The 15,616-nt window shown below is 48.7% G+C and overlaps 1 protein-coding gene across 3 annotated transcripts in view; it reads left to right on the forward strand.

Annotated features, from left to right (window-relative positions):
* Positions 1 to 15,616, forward strand: part of SLC67A1 (solute carrier family 67 member 1) — a 1,118,404-nt gene that overhangs the window by 204,525 nt on the left and 898,263 nt on the right. Inside the window, exon 1 of one of the 3 annotated variants that reach the window (XM_078682893.1) lies at positions 6,584 to 6,717. The exons of 1 other annotated variant lie outside the window; for it this stretch is intronic. In XM_078682893.1, the coding sequence (XP_078539019.1) occupies positions 6,660 to 6,717 (58 nt within the window). In that variant the 5' untranslated portion in view covers positions 6,584 to 6,659. Of the gene's footprint in view, positions 1 to 6,583; positions 6,814 to 15,616 lie in introns of those variants that run through there. One more of the 3 variants, XM_078682894.1, reaches the window with a different exon arrangement.

Consider the following 15,616-nt stretch of genomic DNA (forward strand, 5'->3'; position numbering starts at 1 on the left):
AGTGTACCCGTGACCAAAGCACTCCTCTCCCCTTGTTCAGGAGGGATCCAGCATCTATGCCCTGGAGTCTCAGTATCCCAGCTGAGAGAGTCCACCGAGACAAGGGAATCACACAAAATGAAAGACGAGGAATGATCCTTTACCGCGGGGAGCCGTCTCTCACCCAGCCGGACACCAGACATAGTTACTTCCTCCTCTCCTTGCTGTGTCTCCTACCCCCTACCCACCTCTTCCCTCCTTCATTCTTTGCTTACCTGGCCTATTCCTTTCCTCTCTCCCTTGAATCGCTCTCCCCCTGCCTGCTTTGTTTATCCTTGTGCCTTTTCTCCGCCTAATCCCCCTCCCCGTCCCCCCTTTACATTACCCCCTTACCCTTCTACACACCATGAACCAACGGATGTAACTTGTAATTGATGTACCATCTGTAACAATGTGTAACTTGTAACCTATGTAACTCTCCTCATGTAAAGCGCTCTGATACCTCCGTGTCTAGTCAGCGCTATATAAAACTCAAGTAAGTAAAATAAATACATAAATAGCTGCCTATATGTTGTAGTCCCACTAAAGCAAACCCCCCACACCCCCACCCCTCAAAAAAAGTTTATAACACTAGTTGCATAATAGTGCAACCCTGTGGTTGTTTGCTTCTGTATGGTTGCCTCAGAGAATATATTCCCTGAATATTTTAAAAGTGCATTGAAGGGCTGTGCTAATGTAACAAGCATCCGCTCACACTTGTTCCAACCACCACACTATTCAGCGCTGCGAATGTGATGAATGGATGACTCCATGTCAAAGGAGAGGATGTAGCCTAATGGCCAGAGCTGCCGACTTTGATACTGGGGAACCAGTTTGAGTCTCGAGGTCAGCTCAACATCCTGTGATTCTGGGCAAATCACTTAATCTCCCTGTGCCTAGCAAAAAGGAATGTGTCCTTGTGTGATGTAACTGTTGCTCATGTAAAGCGCTCCAATACCTTTGGGTCAAGGTTTGCGCTATATAAAAATATTGCAGGAAAAAAAATGTCACTGGGACACAGCATTTCTAGCTCAGGGTGTGATTTAGCATATCTTTTCATTTTAATCGAGCCAATTGGATCAACACATCTAATAATAATGATGTGTAAATGCAAAGTCGAAGAATAGAAATTGGAGTTCAGATAAAATGGAGGCATCGGGTCACTCTAGCTGAGACCCAGGGCAAGATAATAACAACAATCCTCTGGTCACTCAAGCACGACATTAAAACACTACCCACTTTGGCTAGCAATAAGACACTTCCCATATAGGCTCACAACACATAACCAGGGCACGAGCCGAGGGTACATGCGGGTGGACGACGTCCACCCCCTTTTTTCACAGGGTGAACGCTGTCCACCCTGCCAAGAAGTTGGGCCCCATTGACAAAGATGCTGAATTCGTCCCGGTGTAACTTCCAAATACCGGGACACTTTCAGCAGCGCCCGCACGTTGTTAACTGTTTTCGATTGCATCATGGGGCTCTCTTATTTCTGACTCCTGCTGGGCTCATAATAAGAGTCTGAGGGGTCATCAGGCCTCCTTTTGTTTGAGTCTCTGGCTCACAGCAGTCAGGAGCCTCACACCTAGAAGCAACTGCAGCAGAGATGAAACAAAGGCTCACACCTTGGTAGCACTTCACACATACTTGAGAGGCAGCTTTTCTCTTTGTTCAGGCTCTGTTTAGATTTGCATGCACTGTAAGAACATCAGATGTGTTGATCTTTCCCAGTATTTGCACAAAATAAATAGCATTTATATAGGGCAGTCTAAGCCCGAGGACACGTAGTAATAATTTAAATATCACTATTTTTCTTTTAAAGAGAAAACTCTACGCTGACAAAAGGCAACATTGGTCTATGTGAAGCTTACAAAAGTGTGAACCTTCTGCCTAAATCAGGAGAGTTTGCAAGTATGCGCTCAAATGTACTCATGATAGACCTGCTAAACTTATATGTGAGGGCTTAAGACCTGATGTCACTTCTTGTGATGCCACTTCCTGGGATGTCGCACGCTGTGATGTCACACGCTGCAATGTCAAGTGCCGTGATGTCACGCGCCGTGATGCGACTTGCATACTGATTATTTACCTGGAAAAATCCCTGCCCCCAGGGCCGATCGCTCCTCACACCGAGTGTCTCCCTCTGAGTGCGCCCGGTCTCCCCCGCTGCCACTGCAAGTTCGCCGCGGCTCCTGTTCTCGAGGTGTTTTTTTCACTGTATTTTGCTGTTTATTTCGTGACTGATTCTGTATTGTGCCCTGTTTTCCCACTGTTTCCGCCGCCCTTAGGACCGTTTTCCCGCTCATCTCACCCCTCCTCCCTGCCGCTGCTCCCCTGCGGCCCCGCCCCTTCTTCCTTCTGTACCCTTCCCATTCGCCACCCCGCTCCCGCCTCCCAGCTGATCCTCCCTCCCACCGGCCATTTATGGCGGAGCCCACGCGTACGCGCAGAGGGAGCGCCGATTGCGTGCCAAAGGCGCGCCAAAGGCAAGCCCGTCTACGCCCGGCGGCGCCTGGACCGCGCCCAGCACCAGGACCCCTGGCCCCCGACGTTGCCAGCCCACACGGCGGGCTTACAACGCATCCACCCTCCACGCACTCAACGCCGACAGAAACCCCGCCTGCTACAAAGCCAACCCAAAAGGCACCCACGGACCCTTCACCTGCCAAGCCTGCCAATTCACCTGCCTCCGGACCTGCACCGCACCCGCCAGGCCAGGCACCAGCAACAATCACCTCAAGTGCATCCTGCTCAACACCCGCTCCGTCCACAGACACGCTGTCGTACTCTGGAACCTCCTCGACACAACAGCACCGGACGTCGCCTTCCTCACGGAAACCTGGATGAACGCCTCCTCAGCCCCCACCATCGCCGTAGCCATCCCGGATGGCTACAAGATCACCCGAAAGGACCGCATCAACCAGACCGGAGGAGGCATCGCCATCGTCCACAAAAACACCATCCGAATTACGACCAACTCTGACGACACCCTCACTGCCGCCGAGCACCTTCATTTCCAGATACACACTGACCCCAAGACCACCCTCAGAGGCATTCTCATCTACAGACCCCCGGGACCACGCACACAATTCAGCGAAGCCATTGCAGACTTCGTCAGCCAGCACGCCCTAACCTCCTCATACTACATCCTCCTAGGGGACCTCAACTTCCACCTGGAGAACAACAATGACAGCAACACCACCACCCTTCTGGACAACCTCGCCAACCTCGGACTCAAGCAACTGGTGGACACTCCCACCCACTACGCCGGCCACACGCTAGACCCCGTCTTCTCCTCCAGCAAGCACATCTCCTTCAGCCACTCCACCGGACTTCACTGGACAGATCACAGCTGCATCCACTTCAACTTCAGGAGAACCACGACCCACCACCACCCGCAACAGGCTCCCCGCAGAAGCTGGACCAAGATCACCACCGACCAACTCACCTCCTCCCTCAGCCAGCACCCTCCCAACAACACGAGGGACCCCAACAAAGCAGCCCGCAACCTCACTCAGTGGCTCTCCAACTGCGCCGATGAACTTGCACCACTGAAGAACCCTCTCAGCAGACCCGGCAGCAAGAAAACCTCGTGGTTCACCAACGACCTCAAAAACTCCAAGAAGACCTGCCGCACCCTCGAGAAAGCCTGGCGCCACGACCAAACAACAGAAAACATGACAGCCCTCAAGCACGCCATCCGCAAACACCACCAGCTGATCCGCACCACCAAAAGGACAACATTCAAAGAACGTCTGGACAACAACACCCACAACAGCAAGGCACTCTTCTGCATCATTAAAGAGCTCTCCAACCCCAGCGCCTGCAACAACGACATCACACCCTCGCAAGACCTCTGCGACTCACTCGCCTCGTTCTTTCACCGCAAGATCGCCGATATACACAACAGCTTCGGCGCACAGACCACGCACCCAACCACCGAACCAGCGCCCCCCTCCACCACCCTCTCCACCTGGACCCCGGTCATCACCGAAGACACCACCCGCATGATGAACACCATCCACTCCGGCTCCCCAACTGACCCCTGTCCACACCACATCTTTAACAAAGCCGACTCCATCATCGCACCCCAACTCCGGGACATCATTAACAGCTCCTTCGCATCCGCCACCTTCCCGGAGAGCTGGAAACATGCCGGGCTCAGAGCCCTCCTGAAGAAACCCACCGCGGACCCCACGGACCTCAAGTCCTTCCGCCCCATCTCTCTCCTCCCTTTTCCTGCCAAAGTCATCGAGAAGACCGTCAACAAACAACTCTCCGCCTTCCTCGAGACAAACGGATCCCTCGACCCCTCGCAGTCCGGCTTCCGAGCACACCAGAGTACTGAGACCGCCCTCATCGCATCCACCGGCGACATCAGGTCCCTGCTTGACAACCGGGAAACAGCTGCCCTCATCCTCCTGGACCTCTCAGCAGCCTTCGATACCGTATGCCACCGCACCCTAATACAGCGCCTCAGCAACACCAGAATCCAAGGAACAGCCCTGGAGTGGATCATCTCGTTCCTCACCGGAAGAACCCAGAGAGTCCGCCTCCCCCGTTCCGCTCCGCCGCCACCGAAGTCATCTGCGGCGTTCTGCAAGGTTCCTCGCTCAGCCCCACCCTCTTCAACGTCTACATGAGCCCCCTCGCAGCCATCGCATGCCAACACAACCTAAACATCATTTCCTACGCTGACGACACCCAGCTGATCCTCTCCCTCACCAACGACCCCGCCAGAGCCAGCCTTCAGGAAGGAATGAAAGACGTCACGGAATGGATGGATCTCAGCCGTCTGAAACTGAATTCGGACAAGACGGAAGTCCTCATCCTGGGACCATCCCCCTCGGCCTGGGATGACTCCTGGTGGCCCCCTGCCCTGGGCACCGCCCCCAAGCCAACGGACCATGCACGCAACCAGGGCTTCATCCTGGACTCCTCCCTCTTGATGACCAAGCAGGTCAACGCCGTCTCGTCATCCTGTTTCAACACCCTGCGCATGCTCCGAAAGATCTTCCGGTGGATCCCCACCGAAACCAGGAAGACGGTCACCCAGGCCCTCGTCACCAGCCGACTGGACTACGGGAACACCCTCTACGCTGGCACCACAGCCAAACTCCAGAAAAGACTCCAACGGATACAGAACGCTTCTGCACGACTCATCCTGGACATCCCCCGTCACAGCCACATCTCTGCCCATCTGAGAGACCTGCACTGGCTCCCCGTCAGCAAGAGGATCACGTTCAGACTCCTCACCCACGCACACAAGGCTCTCCACGACATGGGCCCCAAATACCTCAACAGCCACCTGACATTCTACACACCCACCTGCCAGCTCCGTTCCGCCAGCCTCGCCCTCGTCACCGTCCCACGTATTCACAGAACAACCGCCGGAGAAAGATCCTTCTCCTACCTGTCGGCCAAGACATGGAACTCCCTCCCCATCCACCTACGGCGGACCCAGGACCATCTCTCCTTCAGGAAACAACTCAAGACCTGGCTGTTCGAGCAGTAGCACCCCCCCCCTCCCCCCAGCGCCTTGAGACCCTAGCGGGTGAGTAGTGCGCTATACAAATTTGCTGATTGATTGATTAATTAGGTTAGTACCCGCTCTTCTTTTTTTAGGACTTGTGCCCTGCACTTAACCACACACCTCGCATGATATAGCGTGCTACCCAGGGGGAAGCGCTTCAGTGCCGCACATAGTAGTAGTAAGCACTGTACAAATTCTGCAATAAAGGCATGACTTCATATAAAACAGATACTTCCCTCGCCCTTGCTCTATCTGGATGAACGATTTCTTCAATGCCATGCCCATCAAACGTACACACTACGCTTCAGTTTAAGTGAGTTCTGCAACAATCGCCCATAAAAGTGCGCACCTTTAGCTGTGAAAGGCAGGGCTTTAAGTGGGATGAAAAAACTGGAGGGTCTCTCAAAGGGGCCTGGCCAATGTAATTAAGGGCGTGGGTTAAAACACAAACTAAAAAATCTGTGCATAGCATAGTGTGCAGCCCAACTTGTATTTTGCTGTTTCTGTCATTGCATCTAGATATAATACAACAAGTAACAACATACCTACAACAAATCAGGACTATTGGCTTTGTCAATGGTTGTTAGTTGCATTAGATAACTAAGCAGCAACTATGGCTTATTGTATATAATATTGAAAAAGCTGTCACTTAGAGCCCTGGTGACACCACGACAATGTTGCTGCTCCCAGTTTCAAAAAGTGAAGGGAAATCCAGAGGGAAAATGACTCCCTTTAAATGAATTCCCAACACTCACCTGGCATGACGTAACTGTCCTCTATTGAGAAGAGAGCAGTGTGAGCAGCGCACATGATGTGTATGCTGTTACTGCAGTCCGGAAAAAAAAACGGACTGCAGTGACATGACAGCAGGCACAAAACACAGCCCGACAGAGACCCGTTTCGAGGCCCCCTTTAAAAAACTGCCGGTGCTCAGACCCGGTGAGACCCGGCACACTTAAAGCCCTGGTGAAAGGACATGACACAAATACGCGGTTTTACAGGCTTTCAGAGTAAGGGTAATTTTCACTCCCTCCCTGAAGTTTCCCATGCTTGTAAACCAGGAAGTAGCAGGATTACAGCTCCCAGACACGATGTCCCGTAACACTTCATGCTCCGACCTCACCCTGGAAGAGAACCCCGGCCGGGATCTCTGTTTGTGAAGCGCGGTGAGTCAGACAGAGCCTGCTCTGTAAGCATGTCCTGTTTTTCGGCAGACACTGAATGTAGTGCGCATGTTGAAACCTGAGCAGTGGCAGAGAAAGGTAAGGTGTCTTTTAATGGTGCTGCCGAGTGCACAAGAAGTATTTGAAAATCACTGCAATCCTCCTGCTGTAATGTATCTGTCAGGTAGAGCTATATCTACGATTTAAAGCTTAGCCAAAAGTTTTAAAATGCCATAACATGTGCAAATTAAAACTGTGTATTGTGGGCGGGTCACGCATGGTCTCAGACCGATTTGGATGCGGAACCTGTATTGATGTCCTTAAACAGAACGGGCAAAAGGCTGATCGGTTTCTCAATAATGATTGTAAAAGCACTAACACTTTTACATATCAGTGATACAATCCCTGTTCACATTTTAAATGCGTTTACTTCATTCTAATGAGTATTTGCTTTTTCCCCTGTTGCTGTGTTTCAGTTTTATCATGCAGCGTTCAGTTCTTGAATGGTGCTTGATTGAACTAGTTGTCTAAGTTCGGGTTGTGGCTGGGTGTGTATGACGCTGCACAGCCCAGAGCTCCGAAGTTGAAGCAGAGGGCAGTGGGAGTTTCTCACAGTGGGCCATGGAGGTCTGCAGACTCCATGCACATCCAATCCTTGACCTCTTTGCAGAACCCATGTAGGAAATAATCATATATGTGGTAATGGTAAGTGTGGGAAAGTAAGGTATATATGCAAATAAGGGATTTCAAAAACAAAGCTTGGAAAGGGTGGAGGTGTCTAGCAACGAGGGACTGCAGACGGAAGTGAAGAGGAGAACGGGGGTGTCTGCAACACCATGAAGGCCACTACCACATCCATAAACCTTAGTAATGTTTAATTCACAGTTACATATTTTCAGAATTGAAACATTTTCAATTCTAATTATTCACAAAGAAAAACTTTTTGTTATTCATGTATCTGATAGAGCAACGAAGCAGTGGCAACGCCGGTAGATCTGGCTTGTTTTAAGTATGTGTGGTTTTACTGGTGTGGCACTTCTTGTTGCAATACCTGAAAAAAACAAGCATTTGCAATGCAATAGGTCTTACATTAACAAGAATGATCTATTGGCACTGTAAAAGTCTATAGCTTAAATTTCCCAAATGCGAGACCTATTGAATTGCAAATATTGTTTGTTTCCAAGCACCTTATGCCGTGCCTCCACTTAATAGAGCCGCATCTAAAGAAAGTGGCGTAGCCTCTATTAAGTGAAAACGCGGCATGGAGCGGTTGAAAACAACCCCAAAAATATATTTGTGAAGCAATAGGTCTTGCATTTGCCATAGTTTAAGCTAATGCCATTTACAATGCCAATAGCTCAAACTCTTCTAAATGCGAGATCTATGGCATTGCAAAAATGCTGCCGCCATTGTCCTGGCTGCTTGGAAAGTCAAAGAACGCGCGGTCGAGTTGGAAGTAAGGCAAAACTCACTAAAGAAAATAGTGCTTCCAGACTAAATAACACAGACGGTGTAATAAGAGGAGTAAAAGGGCCAATCCTCATGGGAGGTTACTCATGAAGACAAGGCGGTACTAACGAGGGACTAACAAGCCGATTACCGAATCAGAAGCCAACTTTTACAAAGGACAAAGACACAAGCCAGTCGGGACACCTCCGTTGGGTGTAGCTGTGCGCTTTAGAAGCTTAAATAATAATAATAAAGCACAGGATTTTTGTTTACATGTTTTAAAAAATGGCATTAACTACAAAGGCTACTCCTTTTAGAACGGATTCCTGGATATGCTTCTTTGGCCACATCCTTTTTAGTACGGGTTCCACTGAATGACAACAATTTTCGATGAGATCTTGATAAGTGATATGTACACTCTTTAGTCTGCCTGCTGCTTACTTAATTTGAAGGGAGTAAATCCTTGTACTCAAAAACCTTCAGCTGAATTTCATGTAAAAACAGTCCTAAATGTAGGTTGGAAAAAAGCAGTCTTTTTTTTTAAGTACTTGATGGTTATCTCTATATTTTTGTATTTGCTTTTCCATGCTTATTTTAGGCCACAAATAAGAGAGTTCAAGTTTTTCTGTAACTAAAAACAAGCATTAGCAAAGCCAGTAGGTCTGGCGTTGCGTGCCAGCAATTTGGCTTAGTCAATGATTGTTTTGTCTTGGTTGTTGCAAAACTTTATTGATGGAGAAGCTTCAAGGCCCTCATCAATCTAAAAAAAGAATTTGGCTAAAATGTAAAAATATTTTTTGGTTGCAAAAAAGTACACATTTCCATAGTAGTTCCTGGCACTCAATGGAGCTACTTTGTGTGTGGATGTGCTCCTTGTGAAAGGACACAGCACTGTCACTCACAATAAGGTTAGCCAATGGCTGAAGTGGGCTGATCCATTGCTCCAAGCTGTATTCTGTAGTGGGCGGAACAAATGTGAATGACACAACAGACCAACAGATGAATAGGGCTGACCGAAAGCCCCTTTAAGTACGTTTATTATACCTATAATTTTAGTTAAATCAAAAGGTCGTTGTTAACGTCAAACCTAATTACTAAAATACGCATGCTCCTAAACATTTTGAAGTGTGTCACAGAGTCATCCTAGTTAAGTAAAGTAGCATTCGGTTTTGGTAATTTGGAAAGACACCGTAATCCTTTGTTTAAATCATCTTTATTAACCTTCTGTTTGTAGTGCATGTTATCAAGAAAGAATACAGTCAGAACAGTGCTCAAGATGTCCATGGAAAAGGAGAAAATTAATTGCCAGTAGCACAGTACACAATAACTATTATCAAATCGTGTGGCAATATCTCAACAAGCATTGGCATAGCCAATAGGTCTCGCCTTTGGGACCTTATAAGTGTTTAGCCATGCAACATTTGATGTTGTTGCACCAAGGATATTGTGCTGCATACTTAAATACTTATAAGGTCACAAAGGCGAGACCTATTGGCTATGCCAATGCTTGTTTATTATGTTGTACAGAATTAAAGCTCAAAACGAGCTCTAAATGTTGAAGAGCCATGCTTTTATTTTATTCCAGAAGGCTAGGAAGTTTTGTAATCTCCTTATCAGAACGCTGAGTGAGTTCCAAAGGTTGATGGCTTTGAGAACAGCATCTTGGTTAGTTTTGTTTTTTAAATGCGGTCCTCTGACTCAAAGGAGTTTCAAATAGACTGCTTACTATTTAGGAAATACATATTCAAATATGTGCAAAATTGCATATTACGTAAAATCATGACCATGCAAATAAAACAAGTGACACCTGGTCAAATAGCAAAATACCAACAACTTGGTGGATACCTGCAAGTGAACACTACAAAGGCAACATATCACACGTGGGTACAATGTATCACCATCAACATTATGCTTCTCGCAATTCATTGGCTTCTTCACACTAGGCTGGGCCAATAGCAAATTGCAGAAAAAATTATTACGCAGCCCAACAAACGAATGTGATATTAATAACAAAGCCTGTCATGTTCTGCCAAAGTCATAGTTTGTAGCAAGATATTTTTCAATCTTCAAACTAGTAGAAACAAACCGCGAGGCATGAAGAGAAAATAAAGGTATGCATTTAGAGCTGGTGGGAGGGCTAGCATATGTGCAGATACTGATCTTAAACCGCTTCTAGATTTCAAAACGTAAGGAAGAACAACAGCTTTGGATACCAAGGGCACGATGTACAAAACACCTTTGTGGTTTCAAATCCTGTGATTTGCAAAATCACAGGGGTTGCAAATTCAAAAGGGCTTTTCATGATGTACAAAAGCCCACAAATATTTGATACTTTTGCAATCCTTACAGAATCGAAAATAGGAGACATGAAAGGGCAGCATGTTAGGTTTTAAAAACCGTTTCTCACGCAATACATTTACGTTTGTAAATCTCAACAACACAACCTAGATAGTGCTTAATAAGTCAAGAGTGTACCTTAAAACTATTTCCTCCATGCGGACATAGGTGACAGTCATGCACATTACAATTATCAATAGGTGTGCGTGTCACCAATCGTTGGAATACCTCTAAATGAGGAATTCTTTAGACACATTTTTATGGAAAATATAGAGCAGAAAAACGTAGGCACAAGAACCAAGTACTTGAGCATCCACCTGTTGAGAAAAGAAGATTGAAATAAAGTCCTCTTTTCATGGTTAAAGTGAAGTGTAGTCAGTTCCCTTTCTATGCTGCCAGCTAGAAGAGAGGGTTGTTCCAGAGATCACTATACGAATGACGTTGGAGTAGTGGGGCTTTTGTACACCAGCATCGCAGAGCGGAACGGCAGTGTAGGCCACAATAGGGCACATTTAAGAGAGGCAAGCAGGATTCCAGGAATATGTGAGCATGGCATGAACAGAACACTACCAAGCTTCTAGGAGCACATCACAACGAAGCACAAGTTGCAGGTTGTGCCTTGCAGCAAGATGGAGGTACGCAACCTTTACATACAAGAGGCTTGTGGAGAGTGATAATGAGAATGCACTTGTGTCAAGATTGAGACACGAGATAGTGACTTTGAAGAACGGCATGAGGTACTGATCCTGCGCGTGCAGAACGGCAGCTAGTCTTCACCGTTTTAAAAGTAAATGCAGGCAACAGAAACATACCTCGCGACTTCTCCAGCAGCACTTAGCTGCGCCAATCACCCCACGCGGGCTGTTTCAAATGTCACATTTAAACATGATGTGCAGGCTCCAATCTAACAACAAGCATTGGCCGTGAAAGTAAAGTGAAAGTGATCGCACGCGCACCATGACGACAGAGGAAAGCCAGATGGCTCCTCTGCTCGTCATTGTGCGAACGATGAAAGAATGTGCTTACAACTCCCAAGAGACAAGCATTGGCGGGGGGAGGAGTGGAGGCCAGCAGAGTGATGCGATCTGTGGTGGGGGGGGGGGAATTACAAGGCGTAGAGAGGCACGCAAGGCTTAATGAACCTTGACAGAAACCGACATGGTGGCTGCACGTGGGTACGCGCGCGTGATCGCAAGCTTGAGGCCAGCAAAAGCCTCTGGTAGCACTTTGAAAACCCCCTTACTAAAAGTCGAGCGAGCAAGCAGTGCATGTGCTGCTCTAGGCTCGACCTAAAAAGAACAGAGCAATGCTGCCAAACAACGGTACTAGGTAGCATGCAAATAATGCAGGCACAGTGCAGTTCAAACTCAACTGGGGACATAGGTCACAACCTAATGAGGACAACTGAAGTGAAGGAAGGTTAGGGGAGAGTCGCTCAAGACCTGCTGCCGCATCCAACATAGCTGGGGGGGGGGGTAAAAAAACCATCAAAACTGAAGGAAAATGGCTCTCTGAGACTGAGGGGTTGGGGTGGTAGAGGTGCTGGCGTTAGACCGCATTCACTCCATTGGGGGAGATATCTTGTGTTATAGTGCTTTGTAGTGTAGTCGGGGTCCCCGTGTCAGTGTCCACCCCCAAGAGTTTGGAGGACATTGCCTCCCATTGAGGTGCCAGGGGAAACATTCGGATGCCCAGTAGATCCTCCCTGCAGAGCGCCGCACCCTCTGCATCTTCCCAGTTAAGCAGGGACCAACGCCAAGCAAGCGGATGAGGTGACAGACGAGATTTCCATCGCTTGGTGATCAAGCGTTTAGCTGATATGAGACCCACGTCTATAAAACGGGTGGCAGCACTGTATTTCTTATTTCTACTGAAGAGGTGTAGTACATGGGCCTCCCAAGTCGGGGGAATGGTGCGTGAGGTACAGGTTGTGAGAGTGGGCGTCACCGTGCTCCAATAGTCAGTCAGAGCTGAGCACCCCCAAATCATATGAAGCATGTCGGCGTCTAATTGCCGGCAACGGGTGCAGGCCTCATCTATGCAGAGGAAGTACCTGTTGATTTGGGCCGGGTTAAGGTAGGCTTGATGCAATATGAAAAACTGTATTTGTTTGAATCACTGGTTACGAGGGATGCGGGTCAGACTTCCACAGACTGCCAACCACTCCGTTTCTGTAAATGGCCTCCCAAGGGTCCCTTCCCAATAAAGTCAAAGTCGGGTAAGATCTATCTCCGTATGTTGTCGAAGTGAAGATGCAAACCAGCGCGTGAGGTGTCTCCCGTTCCCCATCACATGAAGGTACTGTAAAGTGTGATGTGTGGGAGGCTCCTGAGCGAGTGTGCCCCATTTGGACGCTAGTGAAGTTATGAGTGTTCTGTGCAATAAAAACTGCCCAGGGTGCAGGTTCTCGTCCGCCATGAGTTCCTTGAAACGGAATAAGAGTACCCTCCTGAAAAGGTCTCCCACATCCTGTATCCCTTCTGATGTCCATTGATGTAACTCAGCCGCCGTCGTGTAGGCGACCCCCCCCTTGGAGTTCCCAACAGTGGGATAGTGGGTGCATAAGGGACGGAGGTTCTAGTGAGGAAGAGACACCTGCGGAAGCATGTGTCTGCTACAGTGAGGAGGCCTAAGCTTGGAGCAAGGGTGGAAAACTTGTAAGAGGGTTTTAGCAGCAGCGAAGGCTGCCGAGAGGCAGCCGAGAGGCCGTGTCTGGTAAGTAACGGGAGGACATCCACCTGGCGATCCACTGCAGCTGGGAGGCCAGATAGAAGTGCTTGAAATTGGGTACTGCAAGGCCCCCTCAGCTCAGTAGGTAGATAAAGCTTTCACATGGACACTCTATGATGCGACGTCCCCTATATAAAATCTCGTATCACTCACTCCCATTGCTTGACGAAGGGAGGGGAGATAACGAGGGGCAGAGTGGCAAAATAGTAGAGAAGGTGAGGAAGAACCACCATTTTGACCAGGGCGATCCTACCAGATATCGCCAATGGTAGAGTCCTTCAGAAACCCATCTGAGACCGAATCGTCAAGGCTGCCCGAGTGACATTCCGTCAAAGAGGTCTGTTTTGGAGCAATGTACCCGGACCTCCAAATAACAAAAAGGGTTGATGCACCAGGCCAAAGGTGTACCCCCAAGTGTGTAGCCCGGGTCAGGTGTATTTCCTAAGACCAGAGAAAATATGGACTTTGTCGGGTTAACTCGTAGCCCCGAGGCACGCGCAAAATGGTTAAGGGCTCGGTCAAGGGAGGGGGGAATGTCATGAAGGTCCCGAGCATAAAACAACAGATCATCTGCGTATAGCGAGGTGGTATGCATGCCATCACCCAGTGCAATCCCCATATCAACATGTGCGCGGATGTGGGCCGCCAGCGGATCCACCACCAACGCAAACAGAAGCGGGGACAACGGGCATCCTTGTCTGGTTTCACGTCGCTCTTCTCAACATCAATGACCAGGTCCTTCTAGGTCTTTATATTTTTTTCAAAAAATGTACATCTTATCAGACTTATTCTTTTATAAAAGAATAAGTCTGATAAGATGTAAATTTTTTTGGCCTAGAAGAACCTGGTCATTGATGTTGAGAAGATTTTTTGAGTGGAGGGCGACCAGGGTTCTATTTTCCCTCTGTGCTCCTTTGTGTATGTATGGTTCCACGTCGCACCCGAATCGGATACGAAATACATGGGCCTGTCCGAACCCGAACCGATGGTTTATGATATAGTAGTTGCACCAAACCGAGGAAGGAGGGGCCTACCCCAAAACGATCCAGGGCTGAAAAAAGGAAGTTCCAGACCAGCGAATCAAAGGCCTTCTCAAGGTCCAATACCATGCAACCAGAGCGTGGCCAGTCGATCGGGGCATACTCCGCCACTCGAAAATAGTGGTGCAGGTTCAGGTCCATATTTTGCTGTGGAACAAAGCCATTCTAGTCTGAGTGTACTAGAGCAGGGACCAGTGGAGCCAGCTGTTTGGCCAATACCTTAGCCAGGATCTTATAGTCCGAGTTCAATATTGCGATCGGTCGATCGGAGCCGGGAGATGCGGGGTCTTTACAAGGCTTTAACAATGACACCACGTTGGCGGTACGTAGGGTTGGGGGTGGAGTTCCTTCTGAGATTGCCTCTAGGTACATGGAGTGGAGGTTCGGCACCAAATATTCTGCGTAGGCTTTAAAAAAAACTGAGCAAGAAGGCCGTCGGGCCCCTGGGGTTTTACCCGCCTTTAGTAATAGGAGAGTCCAGCTGTAGGGATTGGTCTGTCGTAAGAGTGGGCAACTCCACCGTGTCTAGAAAGGATTCTACATCATGGGTGTTGCCCTTCAGGTGTGTCTCGTACAAACGAGTGTAGTGTTCAGTCATCAGGGCATGAATGTCTCGTTGGGTGATCATCGAGTAAGAAGTGTATGGGGCGTTGGGGGTGTTCTTGTCTGATCAGACAAGCCAGCAGTCTGCAGGCTTTGTCCTCAGTTGAGTGTGAGCGAATTAAATCGCTAAATAATTATGGCACCTCAGACGGTGCAGAAGTAGCTCTCGCTCGGCATGTGCAGCTCAAGGCACCGTTGTTGCGCCAGGTTGGTGGCAACCAGCGTCTCGAGTAAGAGCAGCCATCCCTCAATGTGAGCCAGTGAGGTGTCCAATTGTCTGCGAATACTCCAAGTTTGTCCCAGACAATGACCCCTAACCACCACCTTAAAAGTCTCCCATTCATTGAGAATCACGTCAGTGGAAACGGTATTAAGTGCAAAATAGCTAGCTATCGCTGCTTCCAGAGAGCTTCGGAAGAGGGGGTCCTCCAAAGCTGCGGTCTGCAGGCGCCAGGCCGGAATCAGAGGGGGTTGCGCCTCCCAGGCCAGGCGCATCACCAAGGGATTATGATCCGAGAGCGTCTGACCAAGATAATCAGTCGTCTGTATCAAGGGGAGGAGGGCTGCGGATGTAAGTATATGGTCGAGGCGTACATGTAGCTTATGGACCGGGTAATACAAGGAGTATACTCGAGAGTGAGGATGACGTTCCCTCCAATTGTCCGAAAGAGCCCAGTTACCCAGCCAGGTTTTTAAAAGGTGAGCATTAGAGGAAGCTGTAGCAATAGTGAGAGGAGGGAACT

Source organism: Lissotriton helveticus, chromosome 3_1 (assembly GCF_964261635.1).
Source record: "Lissotriton helveticus chromosome 3_1, aLisHel1.1, whole genome shotgun sequence".
NCBI lineage: Eukaryota > Metazoa > Chordata > Amphibia > Caudata > Salamandridae > Lissotriton > Lissotriton helveticus.